General features: G+C 56.5%; 6 protein-coding genes across 6 annotated transcripts in view; 1 reads left to right on the top strand and 5 right to left on the bottom strand.

Moving 5' to 3' along the window:
* Positions 1–747: 747 nt before the first annotated feature.
* On the bottom strand, positions 748–1104 carry VDBG_07689 (thioesterase family protein; the record flags this gene model as incomplete). Its single annotated transcript, XM_003002184.1, has 1 exon — positions 748–1104. The coding sequence occupies one exon, from the start codon at positions 1102–1104 to the stop codon at positions 748–750; it is 357 nt and encodes a 118-aa protein (XP_003002230.1).
* A 481-nt stretch (positions 1105–1585) lies between these two features.
* VDBG_07688 (conserved hypothetical protein) lies at positions 1586–3410 on the bottom strand (the record flags this gene model as incomplete). Its single annotated transcript, XM_003002183.1, has 2 exons — positions 1586–2708; positions 2830–3410. 2 exons carry the CDS (start codon positions 3408–3410, stop codon positions 1586–1588), a joined length of 1704 nt encoding a protein of 567 aa, XP_003002229.1.
* Positions 3411–4707: 1297 nt separating this feature from the next.
* VDBG_07687 (conserved hypothetical protein) lies at positions 4708–6654 on the bottom strand (the record flags this gene model as incomplete). The annotated part of the gene is made up of 2 exons (XM_003002182.1): positions 4708–6270; positions 6322–6654. The coding sequence occupies 2 exons, from the start codon at positions 6652–6654 to the stop codon at positions 4708–4710; spliced, it is 1896 nt and encodes a 631-aa protein (XP_003002228.1).
* Positions 6655–7399: 745 nt separating this feature from the next.
* Positions 7400–7972, top strand: VDBG_07686 (predicted protein; the record flags this gene model as incomplete). Its single annotated transcript, XM_003002181.1, has 1 exon — positions 7400–7972. The coding sequence occupies one exon, from the start codon at positions 7400–7402 to the stop codon at positions 7970–7972; it is 573 nt and encodes a 190-aa protein (XP_003002227.1).
* A 590-nt stretch (positions 7973–8562) lies between these two features.
* Positions 8563–10677, bottom strand: VDBG_07685 (aconitate hydratase; the record flags this gene model as incomplete). Its single annotated transcript, XM_003002180.1, has 1 exon — positions 8563–10677. The coding sequence occupies one exon, from the start codon at positions 10675–10677 to the stop codon at positions 8563–8565; it is 2115 nt and encodes a 704-aa protein (XP_003002226.1).
* Positions 10678–13603: 2926 nt separating this feature from the next.
* The window catches only part of VDBG_07684 (chitinase 18-2), a gene marked incomplete at both ends in the record, with an annotated part of 1282 nt that continues 909 nt past the window's right edge, over positions 13604–13976 (bottom strand). Inside the window, one exon of the mRNA XM_003002179.1 lies at positions 13604–13894. Coding sequence (XP_003002225.1) covers positions 13604–13894 — 291 coding nt within the window. The remainder of the gene's footprint in view (positions 13895–13976) is intronic.

Raw genomic sequence — 13976 nt, 5'->3', positions numbered from 1 at the left:
GATTGGCCGTCGACATGGACTGCCAAGTCTCAAAGCTCGCATGAACTTTTACTGCTGAGCTTGGTATTGTTGCCATTATTGGACAAGTTGCAGATTCATTCAAATCAGGACTGAAGTTGTCAGAGCCCAAGAGATGATAGTCTGGACTTGAATGAGTAATGTTGATGCCCTTGCGATTGCACGGCTCTTGCATGATTTTGACCATTGAAGTCACTGATCTACTTTTTGACTCTGAAGCTCTACCTTATCGTAACTTTGATTGGATCTGTGGCATATATGGAAGACCAGTCAACACAGACGGGATTCCAATAAAACTACAAGAAAAACGAATGAGAGGAAAACGTCGTAGAAAAGAACTGGCCGAGGCTCGCGTTGCCGAATGATGTCCTCATAACAATGTATTCCGAGAATCCACGTGAACAACAGAACTGCCAGTCCCTTTGAGAGGAGAGGAAATGGAACTTAAGGCGAAACCCGAGGAAGAGATACTCTTCATAGGGGACGAAAGTTCCCGACAGAGACCTTGTGCATCATGTGTCGATTGCACACCAGTTTCCATCGAGCCGCCGCGTCGTTGCGGCCACCAGCGACGAGATTCTCAAAACCGCCTATTTCGCAGGCGCTTTCCCCCGGACAAACTTCGTATGCCTGCCCGTAATCACAACGGCTCCCCTCCGTCCCTCCTCCACCTTCCACACGCCGACGGTCGTGAACGCCAGGCTGCCGCCGACCTTGTCCACGGAGCCCTCAATCTCGACCTCCTCGCCGAGCCGCACGCTGCTGACGTAGCTGACGTGGATGTCGACGCTGACACCCGTGCGCCGCGCAGGTCCCACGCCGCGACTGCGAGGCCGCCGGCCCAGTCGACAATGGTGGCCGAGACGGAGCCGTGTAAGGCCGCCGGCGGCGTTGAGGTGGCAGGCCGCGATGGGGAGGCGGAAAGATGACGCGCCCGCGCGAGGCGTGGGTCAGACGGAGGCCGTGCTCCGCCGGGGACAGGAGGAAGGCGTAGAGCGGAGAGGCGAGGCAGCGGGTTGCGTGATAATCGGTAATGTGAGCTTCCGTTGTGGGGTCCGAGGCCGGGATGGTTTGTTGTGTGGACATGGTGCTGGGCGGTGTGACGATTTTTGATTTGGAACTTTGGCCACGTATTGGCAAATAAGTGTACGCAAGGTGCGGCGTTTCTGCTTCGTTGAGGGCAAAGTGATGCGTGAGTTTTGAGACGGTGAGGTATGAGCATGTCGAGTCGCTGAGAAGTGAAAAGAATGTTGACATGGTTATCATCACGTGCGGCAGAGCCCCGCCGAATATCGGACGGATCCCGCTTAACGGGGCCTGCCCCTATTCCCACATCTAACACAACAAGAAGCAAGCATACTCTAATCAAAGCAATCAAAGTTGCTACAGAAAGGGGGTATCGTACTCAAACGAGCCTCAAAGCACTTGTATCAAGCCCAAACGCCAAACGACCGCCGCAGACGTGCATGCCGCTTCAACTCCCACACCACCCGGAGCACTGCCGCCTCTCAGCCTGCGCAAACAGACTGCTCGCTTTCCGTCCGCCGATGACGCTCGCAGGCGTCTCCTATGCCTGCTTTCTCCTCTTCCTCTGGCCCCGCTTTCTGGCCGCGACGATCTGTCTCCTCGCCAAGATCTTCGTGATCCACTGCCGGATCCAGCCCTGCATCATGACCGTCACGGTGATGCAGACGACGGGCGCTGCAATCTTCCAAAAGTAAGGAATGCCATAGGCGAGCTGTGGGAACGGCTCAAAGTTCTGGCCGAAGTAGCCCGTGATGAAGGTCAACGGCAGAAAGATGATTGTGATGACAGTCAGCTGCTTCATGCTCTCGTTCTGGTTCGCCGAGATGGTGTTGAAGATAAGGTCAATGAGGTTGTCGGCGCTGCGCTTGATCTGCTCCATGGCTTCCGTGATGATGACGCAGTGATCGAGGACGTCGCCGAGGTACGTGTGCGTCAGAGGCGTGACGATGACGCCCGAGGCCGGGTTATGGAGCTCGCGCGCCGCAATGTCGGGACGTAGGTCGGTCGCGTGATCGCGCAAGACGTTGACCACATTGTCGATCGGATTCAGAAACGTGAGCATTTTGTTGATCTCGGAAATGCAGATGTACAACTGTCTGCTCTGCTTGATGCTAGGCGACGTCAGAACGTCGAGCTCGAGATCCCCAATGACATCTTGGTAGACAGCCGTCAGAGGAAGAGCCAGATCGATAATGGCATCAATGATGGCCTGGACGAGGAGCGACGCGTCACACGACTGCCGCAGAATCGTGCCGGGGGTAGACAGACGCAGCGCAATCGGCCGTTCGATGTCGCGAGCCGACACCTCGAAGAACGAGATGACAGTGTTGTCTGAGGTGAGAAAGATCGAGACCTGCTCGGCACTAACGGCAAGGTCACGCGAGTTCAGCGACGAGTGCTTCTCCATGTAATCGGTACGAGCCTCATTCGGCGAGGCATGGTAACGCTGCAGCGTACGGACGAGAATGCTGTCGTCTGGCGTCAGGTCGGGGTCTTCGACGCTGAATCCGAGCTTGGCCTTGACACGGTCACGGCGAGACATGTGCGCCGTCTTCGCCGGCACGAAGCCCTCTCCGGGTCTGTCCTGGCTGCAGAGTCCTTCATGGCTCCGGCATCCGGGCCGCTGCCGCTCATCCACCTCTTCGCCCGCATGAAGCCCCTTGCTGACTTTTTCGTGAGAACGCTGCTCCTGTCCGAGTCGGAATCGCTGTCGCTGTCGCTGTCAGGATCCACGAGCCGGACGAGCTTCTGCAGCGTCAGAAGGATAAAGGCGTGATCGGGTACCAGTCAGTCTTGGTACGGTTGCGGGTGTTCATGATATCCTCAATGGCCAGCTTGTGCAGGCCCTTGTGCTGACCGCAGGCCTGGATGACGTCCCAGCTGAGGCCGTTGATGTTGATCCAGCGACACTTGCTCCAGGCGGGCTGCGGCCGCTGCAGGTACTCGATAAAGTCCTCGTTGCCAAAGGATCGGCTCTCCACACGGCCCTCGTCGAAGTCGGCCACGGTGATCTCGCACTCGGCGTGCAGGGCGGGGACCGAGGCGTGTCCTCCGTCCGGCTTCGAAGGGTCGTAGCCGGGCTCAGAGCCGGGCTGCCAGCCTGGGCGGTGTGACTCGAAGTCGAAGGCAATATCATCGTAATCGTCGACCGCTCGAAATGTGTTGGCGCGAGAATCGGCACGTCGGCGGACGGGGGAGAAGGGAGTTTCGGGATCGGAAGAGGCCGTGTTCGTGCGATGTGCCAGGCCTGGGGTGGGGCTGATGGTGGTCTTGAGTTTCAGGGGCTGTGTGTGCGGCGAGACCAGCTCGTCGGGAGCCGTCTCGACCTTCTGGAGGACAGGAAATTGCGTCGAGTCTTCGGCCATGGCTGGTTATGGTGATGACCGCAAGAGGTCGTGGCAGAGACGGTTGGAGGTGGGCGACATGAGTGTTTTGGAGAAGTGTTGTCTCACGGACGATGGCCGACAGAGCGCGAGGCGGTGCTCTGCAGGGCTACTGGCATCCAGGATGATGGCAGAACAGCAGATCGTTGGCCAGGGTCGAAACGGGTTGCGAGTGGTCAGGCCGTGTGTCGTCGTGCTTTGGGCTAGGGTCATAAGTTGCGGCCCGGCCCTTCCAGAGGGTATAACTACCACGTAGTATGGAAGAAAGCGATGCTGCAATTGATGAAAGAGGAAATTGATCAAGATGATGACGGTGAGGAGACAAACTCCAGAGGTCTACCTTAGTGAGGGGAGCGGGAAGATCGAAGACCGCAGGCGGCTGCACGTGGTAATCGCAGATAAGATACGTACCCATACAAGCCTTGCCCAGAATGATTTAGTGGCGCGTCAACTGCAATGCAGTAGTCAAAGTGAGCTTGATAGTGTTCGTCACGTACAAGCTTTCAGACAAGCTTCGCCCCACGAGAATCCAAGACAGCAACGCCTGTCGATACCAGCGCGCGTCCCTTTGTCGTGATGTGCATCAATTGCATGCGCGGATTGAAGGGAAATCATGGGCTGTAGCGCTATTGCCGAGAGCCTGACACACTGTCCATGGCACTGCTGATGCACTTGAGTTCATACGACACTTTTATCTTCTGCTCTGACACCAACCACTGCATTTTACCCCCAGATATGAACACCAGCCCTGCAAGCTGAGGCCCTACTGTGGGCGGTGCCAAGAGGTCAAGCATGTCACACATGTCCAAGAAAATTCGGTCATGATTGACCTCACATCTTCGTCAAATCGTTGCACCCGACCGTGGGCTTCAACTCCGTACCTGATGCAAGAAGAGAACAGGCTGGGCAGACATGACTGCATCGGAATGATAATAATACAAAGTTACACTACTTCATGATCAATCTATTTAGCATCAGGCCCAACATGGACAATATCAAAGGTCGAATCCGCTCCACCGCAAGCACCAAGTACGAGCCTGCCCTGCCCAGGAACAATACACTGTCCGTTTCCGTTGGCTGGCTGCCAGACGAACGACTCGCCCTCCTTAGCGCCCTTGAGATCAACAAGCTGCCCGACGTCCGTCTCGCCCTCGCCGCCGGCACGTCCACCGCAAGAAAATACGGTCACGTTGTCATCAGCCGTTCGTCACAACACTCACCACGAGAGCAGATCCCTGGGCTGGAACCCATCATTGAAGGACACCAACCGTGAAGAAAATCAAATTTTTCTGCTCAGGCGCTCCAGAACAGGGTACGAAGAGCGAAGAAGATCAAGGTTCTGGCGAAAAATCGCCAGCTGTGGGATCAACGGACACACACTCGCCGGATGAGGCTCGGAGAGAGACGAAACTGCATGGGACGGGTGGCGCCAGAAGTCAAATTGGTGCGCCTCCGCCGCGGCTGTGGGGTTGAGTGTACCACCGGCCCCGGAGACGGGGATCGGAGCCGTGGGGTTGGCGGGTGTGGTAGAACCGGGTGTTTCGGGACCGGCGTCATCCTTCTTGTCCTCCCCTTTGCCGTTGCCATTGCCGTTGCCGTTGCCATTGCCGTTGCCATTGCCGTTGCCGTTCCCGTTGCCGTTGCCGTCGCCTTTGCCCCCACCAGCACCCGCGCCACCACCGCCAACAATGGTAGAGAAGATTGGTGTAGGGGCGCCTTCGGGAGCCGAGGGCTGCGTGGGTGGCTCTGTGGCCGCAGGTGGCGCCCGAGATACGTCGGTCCCTGTGAACGAGGACAAAACCGGCGCAGGACTACCATCACCGTCGTTGTAATCCTCGCTATTTCCAGCATCAGGAACAATAGTCGAGAAAATAGGCTCCGGGGCGCCGGGGGGTGCAGTTGGTGGAGCGGTCGGCTGAGCGGCAGACCTGGTCCTTCTGGTTCTGGTTTTGGAGCAAGACGATGTCTGAGCGGATGTGTCTGCGTTATCGTCGTTGTTATTGCCGCCTTGGTTACCTCCATTACTTCCAGCGTTGTCCCCCTTTCCACTGGCTTTACCTCCACCGTTGCCGCTATTGGGGGCAACGGGGGAGAAGATAGGCGTTGGTGCACCCGGGGGCGCCGAGGGCTGGGCAGCCTTTGAAGTCGTGGAGCTGGTAAGGGAGGCCGCTGTCGAGCAAGGTAGGACTTCGGTATCGTTCCCGCTGCCATTGCCGCCTTCGTTACCGCCATTGGGAATTATCGTTGAGAAGATTGGTGTTGGAGCCCCGTTCGGTGCGGTAGGCTGCTGGGTGGGCTCGGCGATGGGAGGAGCAACCGGGGGAGCAGCGGGAGGTGGCATAACACCTCCATTACCGTTGCCGTTGCCATTGCCATTTTCATTTCCATTTCCATTGCCGTTGCCGTTGCCATTTCCGCCCCGGTTACCGCCCTTGCCACGCCCATTTCCCCCGCGTCCCCGGCCACCGCCGCCACCGCCACCGCCACCGAAAAGATCACCCAAGTTGGGGAGGCCACCCGTGCTGCCTGAACCCCCTAGAAACGAGGGAGTGCCGGCCCCGAAGCCGGCACCGTGAGGACTCCGCTTCCACCGGATAGACATGCCTCCAATATTGAACCTCTGCGTCGTCTCGCCCTCGGCACAAGCGGCTACGCCGAGTGTGTCTCCGTTTGCGACGAGACACTGGCCCTCGGCGTTCTTCGGCTTCAGAGATAGTGCCATGCGGCCTCCATAGGCAAAGAGCTGGGAGTCGGTGACCTCGCCCTCGCCAGCCGCGCGGCCGCCACAGGAGAAAAGGTTGACGTTGCCATTACGGCTGTCAAAATTGAGGCATGCTTGAGTCTGCCATGATCAGCTAAAGAGTCCTTGCTGGTGCATGAGGGTCCGGCATACCAAGGTGTTCACGAAGAGAACCTGGCCTGGCTGGTCATTGTGCTTTCCAGCGGTAATGACATCCCAGCTCTGGCCTTCCGTCGATCCGCAGGCGGCGAGCTGCACGGGGGTCAAGTTCGCACGAAAATCACCGGACAGGGGGTCGACAAAGAGGCATCGGCCGTCGGCAGTCTGGACCGACACATTGGCAAAGGCACGAGTAGCAGCGTCATCCCGTCGGTGGGCCTCGGCGGTGGCGTCGGGATCGAGAGCTTCGACGGCACGGCGGCGAGGCGTCGGGGTCGCCGCGACGAGGGCGGCGAGCACCGAGAGAAGTACGTGCTGGGACAGCATGATGGCGTGCGAAAGAAGAGGTAGACCTGATGAGCGAGTGAAGGTGAGAAGTGAAGTAAACAGGGACCTGCACTGCAGATTTCAAGAAGCGAAGGTAAGAGGAACTGAAAAGGCGTGAAAAAGAAAGGAACGTGGTTGGACAGAGCTAGCTGCGCAAAAAGAGCGAAGCCGTGGTGATCGACTGACTCTCCCAGGAATCCTCCGACGGTGGGAGGATGGGCGGCGGTGCGTGGGAGATATACGCCGGCCGTCATGCCGCCAGAGTTCGACAGGGACATGGTCATGCAAGCACGAGACGAACGTTGTCGCTCGCCCCCTTTCCCCTCAATTTCGTTTCCAACGCACCATTTTCAAGGCCCGTTTCACGAGGCCAAAAGCCCAAGAAAATCCAAGCGCCGTTTGTGCCGCTGACCATCAGCCCTAGAGAACGGTGTCCAGAGGGGGCGCAACTCGGGCATTTCGAAGACAAAGTGCAAGGTCAAAGAGGGGTCGCAGCAGTGGTTGGCGAGGTCCATCTCCCGTCCGATCACTGAGCGACGCAGGGAAGGGGCCTGGTCCATGGAGCAACGGAGCATGATGATGCGGTTCCTGTCGTCTGGTCGTCGGCTGTCAACGAGGTGCATGGGCGGGCCATTGGCTGAACAGCCCGAAGGTGCTGGCGTGTGAAACCAAATCTGTAGCAGCAGGTGGTGGTGAGGAAGGGAGAGGAGGTGCGATTGACGAGCATTGGTGGTGAGGGGACGAAATGGGGGGGACCAAAGGCCAACTTGAGACGAGGCCCTGGATCTTGGGACCTGCCGAAGAGCCGGATTGGCTGTGCGGCGTGGGCCGTGCTCGATCTGGGGGGGGGGGTCTTGCCCTGCCTGGCCCTGGTGGCCCGGCCCTGGCAGGATCTACCTGCTGCAGCTGCCGCCATGTGCTGTCCCTGGATTGCGACCTCTGCCTGCTTGAGACCTCTGCCTGGCTCTGCCTGCCTGCCTGCCTTGCTACCGTATTCATTAGCCTTTTGAACATGACCAGGCCAGGGGTGCTTCAAGGGAGGTGCTCCTCCTTCCACGTGATCCTCAAGCCATTGCGCCTGCCTGACCCTGGCCGCATCCCCCAACAATACGGCGCGACGAGGGTGCTGGCGGAGGAAGCCATTACGGGGTTGAAACGAAGGTGCCTTCTGGGCGCCATCGTGAGACAGGAGAACAGAAGAGCAGCGTCCAACTGGTCGTCGATAGCGATGCTGTGCGCTACCAGAATCAAATTCAAATGGTCCCTCCGCCGCATTCGCCCGTCACTGTCAGCCATTCGGACCAAGGCACCATCCTGACTGTTTGCTGGTGCCTTCATTTTCATCGTCCTGCCTCTGAAACATCCTTTCAGTTCGTCCGATATCCTCACGCTGGACGACCTTTATACCGCCCTCACCCGATGAGAACTTCGTTTCTTTGTCTCATCGCGTCTTCGTTCCGACGTCGAGGGCACAAACTGGTCCGCTTCTCCTGGTGCATGGACCTGCGTTCAACAACTTCAGCACGATTCCCGCAGACATGCCATGCATGCACTGCAGTCGCAGCTGGGGACTTAGGAGCACCATTCAGCCGCGGCAAAACCTCCGCTGGACCAGCCCAGCTTGCACGCAAATCACTTTCCACCGCCTCCGAGACGACAGGCAGAGACGATGTTCAAAATTGATTCGGGCCCGAAATTGAAGAGACTTGCGATATGCAATCTCTCTCCTTTGGGACCCTGAAGATGGTATCAGTCGACCAATTGTCAATGCATCTCGGTTGCATCATGTAAGTGCTTTGCTGCACCACGAAAAGGCCTTGAATTCTAGAGATCCGGGGGGGAAGGGGGTTCGTGGTTTACCATCAAACTGGGAACGTCCACAAGGTATAGATGGCATATCAAACGAGCTCATACTTGACCAAGCACCGTATTTTTCATGTGGTTCAGCGCGCTCCCGGCTCGCAACCACGAGATCTGATGAGCGTGATACGAGTGGTTGAGTTGGGCCGTCCATGCTGACCCGTCTCTCCTTCGCACCTTCATGGTGACCGGCTTACCAGGCTCCAGCTGTCCTTCGTCAACGGCAATGAGCGAAACCGTGTCACCCTCAATGATCTTGTCGTAGTCTACTGGGTCGTCAAATGTCAGCGGCAGCATGCCCTGCTTCTTGAGGTTCGTTTCGTGGATGCGTGCAAAACTTTTCGCAATAACCGCCGTGCCACCCAGAAATCGTGGCTCTAGCGCTGCGTGCTCTCTGGAACTGCCTTCGCCGTAATTGTTGTCGGCTATAATGCACCATCGCATTCCCCTATCGCGCATCGACCGTGCTACGTCAGGCACCGGCTTCACCTCGCCCGTGGTGGGTTCTCTGGCTCGGCCGACACTCGTCGACGAGCCGCCCGGCAGGAATCCGTTGGTCGCTCCAAGCAGCATGTTGTTGCTGATATTTTCAAGATGGCCGCGATACTTGTACCAGGGCCCCGCTGGAGATATATGGTCAGTTGTGCACTTGCCAGATACCTTGATGAGAACATTCATGTCACTAGCGTTGCCATCCTGCCAGGGCATGAAAGGTGCGAGGAGCTGCAAGCGATCGCTGTGTGGGTGTATGTCCACCGTCAGTTCGTCGGTGGACGTGAGCACAGGGGGCTGGAACCTATCCTCGCCTGGAGAGAAGATGTTTGGGAGTTCATGGGACTCGGGCGGCATAAACTTGAAGCTTGGTATTGCTGTCGTCCCAGCAGCCGAGACTGTCGTCCCAGCAGCCGAGAGTGGGATCGAATCCGTATCGGGATTGAAGGTCAGCTTCCCAGCGTAGGCAAATATGGTAGCAAGCTCCGGGGACGTGACGAAAGAGTGGGTGCCTGGGTTTGAGTCGTGGCGGCCTGTGAAGTTCCGGTTGAAGCTCGAAATGACTGAATTGATTTCTGCGTCGGCCACATCAACATCCTTGCGATCCCATTGACCAACGCAAGGACCGCATGAGCTACTGAGTACCGTGGCGCCAGCATCTCGTAGGGCGCTCAAGATACCCGACGCCTCGGCTGTCGCGCGAATCTGTTCGCTGCCAGGTGCCACGAGGAAAGGGATCCTGGCCTTGTCCATGCCAGCTTCTTTGGCCTGCAAGACGAGGTTGCGAACCTTGACCAGGTCCTCGTAGGAGCTATTCGTACAGCTTCCAACTAGGCTGCAGCTCAAGTCCACAGGCCACGAACTTCTTGCAACGTGCTTCCTAAGCTGGGAAAGCGGGTGCGATAGATCAGGAGTGAAGGGTCCGTTGATGTGCGGCTCAAGTGTAGAGAGATCCATTTCGATAATCTCGTCGTAGTAGCGGTCACTTCCCTCATCGGCTGTAAGGAGATCCTGCTTGAAAGCATCGGCATGGTTTGCAATATCCACCCGGTTGGTCGCGACAAGGTACCGAGACATGGCGGGTGAATAAGGGAATACACACGACGTCGAGCCCACCTCCGCGGTCATGTTCCCCACAGTGGCCATAGCCGTCGCGCTCAAGGTTTCAGTACCGGGCCCGAAGAATTCGATGATCTTTCCCTTGCCGCCAGAGACCGTGAGAATACCGGCAAGCTTACAGATGATATCCTTAGAAGAAGCCCAACCGTTGAGCGCGCCGGTGAGGTGCACGCCAATGACTTTGGGACAGACCAGCTCCCAAGGCATACCAGCCATAGCGTCGACAGCGTCCGAGCCACCGACGCCAATGCCCACCATTCCCATACCAGCAGCGTTAGGGGTATGAGAGTCGGTACCGATGATGAGTCCACCGGGAAAGGCATAATGTTCGAAGATCGTCGTATGGATGATGCCCGCACCGGGCTTCCAATACCCAATGCCATGTTTCTTCGCCGCGCTCCCCAGGAACGAGTAGATCTCACTGTGCTCGTTCGCTGCGCGTGAAAGGTCTTCCTCTGCTCCATACTCCGCGACAATAAGGTGATCGCTATGCACCGTAGTAGGTACTTGAACTCGAGGAAGGCCAGCACTGATGAATTGGAGGAGAGCCATCGTGGCGGTAGCGTCGTGGCATGCTACGCGGTCAGGTCTCAATTGAAGGATTGTCTTGCCTCGTTCGATGCTGTGAAGAGACCATTCGTGTTGGTCAGAAATAAGGTGACTGTAAAGTATTTTTTCCGAGAGCGTGAGAGGGCGGCGATGATTCTTTTGTACGTTGCGAAGCGATTGTAATCGGCTACCGTAATCTAGGCTATTATACTACCGAATTCGAGGTGAGTATGTTGTGAGTCTGTGATGGGAAATTTGTAAAACCAACGGGCTCAAGAGGGCTCATATAAGCTTGCCTAGTTGGCGTCGTTAGCCATCGAACAAGTGCTAGGGACCGCGACGTCGATGCTCGCCCGAAGCGCAGAGCGCTTCGTGTGGGGGACAACATGGCTCCGTCGGGCAGGCCACTTGAGAACGCTTCGAGCGTCTCAAGATGAAGAAATGTCGAGAGTAGGTTTACGTAGCCTCGTAGCAGCGCCGAGCCGCGAGCAGTGTTGTCGAGATCTTTGCTGACCTCGCATTGCCGTGGATTGGCTAGTTCAACTACAGACTACTCCGTTTTATGAATTGACTACCCCGTAGCTGGGTGAGTGTAGCGTGGAGCAGCTGCGGGGAAACCCATGCACCGAGAGCTGATGCACCGACCCGTGGTCGGAGCCGAGCGCATCGGAATTATTGAAAGAAGTCCAGCTGAGTTTGGATCTATCGAAGTTTGCAGGAAAAGCCGCGATGTAGGTACAGAATCGTACACGTCCTCGATTGATGCCTCGCCAGGCGGCACTGCGTCACCTAACGGCTCTAGGAATCATTTCACCCAACCTATGGGTATGGTGCGTGGATCTGGCCAGAGTCAAACGTGAGAGCAGTTGGCGATGGGCTGATGCAGCCTTTTCATTGCGAACAAAGTCGTGGTCGTTTCTGCCGTTTCCGCCGTTTCTGTTTCCCTTTGAGATACAAGGCTGCTGATAGTCATCACAAGCAGCGACATCTTTGTCGGTCTGTGCTCTGAGAAGAGCGTCTGAATCGTAAGATCATCAGCTAGGCGTTTTCTCTCGCCACTGTGTAATTCATTCCCACCTCAAGTTCAGGTGTCGGCCAAAATGGTTCGTTCAAGGAGCTACTTTCGTAGTGTCTTCCCTTGCGTCGCATTGTACTGTAGACGTCTGCGCCCTATTGGCGGCTGATGTGATCACAGCGGCCCGTGACTTTGACGGCAAGACTGATTGAAGTTCTCGTCACTTCGGTCAGACGAAAGACAATAGCACCCGAAGCAAGTCGAATCCTCTACAAAATATTTGTGTAAGAAGCTGCTTCTTTCTAGCTTGTCTGCATGTTACCTTGCGCTGGAGAGATTAGCTATTAAGGTGCCTACGGTTAGGCATGGAGGTCAGTAGCCGGGCCCGAGTAGGGCCAGTTCCTGAGGCTTTGAGGCCAGATATTGGGTTCACTCCAGGTTCTGATCATTCCAAAAGAATTCCAGTCTCGGGATTCTGACAAGTGCTGTACCTGTTTTCTTTTGCACATTGCTGATGCGTCTCCGAATGGAGAATCCGGCTCTTCGTACACTGGTTCTACGGTATCAGTCGATTAGGGAGCGGACGACGTTGTGGATGCAGAAAAGATCGACCCGGGTGCTGTACGAGTGTGACGGGAATTTGAATAGCTCGTAGAAGTAAGTTATGTTGCCGGCACTAGGAATTCAGCAGCCATATCAGTCTAGCTCTTATGAGGCTGTTGCACGGAGTTTGGTTCTCTTGGCACGATGGGCCGTCTTGTAGACGATCGTGGCTTGTTCAACGCATGATCTTTCTGCATTGATTCATCTTCCTAAACGATACTGATGGTTTGAAATGTCCCATAGAAAGAAAGTTTCAACAACATCCGGTGGAAAACACGGACTTGTATCGAGGGATAGGCTTCGTGGCAGGCAGGCGTGAGTACCGGCACGACATTTGTCCCTGCAGGCTAAGGGCTCGCGACCTACCTAGTTTAGTCTGGTGGTCAAAGGCATCGAGAGTCAACCTGCAAGATGATTTAACTCAAGCGGAAAGGGAAAACTTGGTTCTGTGTCCAGCGATGGGTTCCATCGAATTGATGATCTCAGTCCCGAACCTGTTCTCAGGTAGGCTCTTCAATTTAATACAGTGGACGCTGAGTGAAACGTGCCCTGACAGAGGTCGCAATATGTATGGGACAAAATAAATTTGATGCTCGTCCAAATGTGCAACCCAATCCGATCTCTTCGTTTCTACATCTTCTTCACAACCGGGACACGCCCAGCAGTAATGAAAAAGCAGAAAAAAGAACCCGCCTGTCAGACGTCCCGTCAACACCACCCCACCGCGCGCCCAAGGGCAAGACCGCAAGACAGGGACGAGATCATCAAACGCCCTCTGTACAGCTCCTCCCAGAAGGAGAGAGCCGCCACCTTTGCAGGCAGTGCGAGGGCAACCAGAGCCATTCACTCTAGGGTGTCGAGGATATACATCATCAACCAGGGTGGGATCTGTGGCTCTTTTGGAGAACCCAGAGTAGGTCGAATACTATAGAAATGATTCTCCTGTGCTTCGTTAGCGACTGCTGCTGTCGGAGAAGGCAGCTAGCTGTAGGGGGGCGGCGTACTGAAGTATTGTCGACATGAAGAAGAAAAGAGGAAAAGGGAAATGGGCGGGCAGGACGGGCGACTTTTATAGAGGCTCTCGGAGGAGAGGGCGCTGGGGCCTATTTGCGCGCGCTTGGGGCACCATGAGATCGCGCGCGGTGGGCGCCAATGGGAACGGGGTTTGCTGAAAAATCAAGACGGTTCTGGCAGAGCCTCAGGTTCACTTTGATCAAGGGTATTGATTTTATTGGCGAGTCGATTTGTTCATCGCAATGATGACCTGATTCATGGTATTCAGAAACAAGGGGAGAAACAACATGCAGGCACCTACAGCGGCGCATACCCGTGCATCTCCAGATACCCAGCGCTCACAAGACTCTCCCTGCCCGGCCGGTCCGCCGAGCCTGTCCAGTACATGAGCCCGCCGAGCTGCCTCTCCCTGACCCAGCGCGCCTTGATGCGGACGCTCGCCGGCGTGTCGAAGCTCGCGAACCCCTTGTCGGGATCGACGTGCCACGCCGCCGCCGCCTCTTCGTCGACGCGCGCCTGCTCCACCCAGGCCGCCGGAAAGTCGCAATAGTTCATCTCGCCGGCGTCGGAGAACGGGTGGCCCGCCGCCTGGGCACCGGGAAAGTAGCGGGCGTACGCCGGCACGCTTTTTCATATCTTGCGGCCGGGGAACCCCTGGCGCAGGCAGGTG

Source organism: Verticillium alfalfae, genomic scaffold, assembly GCF_000150825.1.
Source record: "Verticillium alfalfae VaMs.102 supercont1.10 genomic scaffold, whole genome shotgun sequence".
Lineage (NCBI taxonomy): Eukaryota > Fungi > Ascomycota > Sordariomycetes > Glomerellales > Plectosphaerellaceae > Verticillium > Verticillium alfalfae.
The sequence above is the reverse complement of the archived record's forward strand: the minus strand, read 5'-3'. Positions and strand labels throughout refer to the sequence as shown.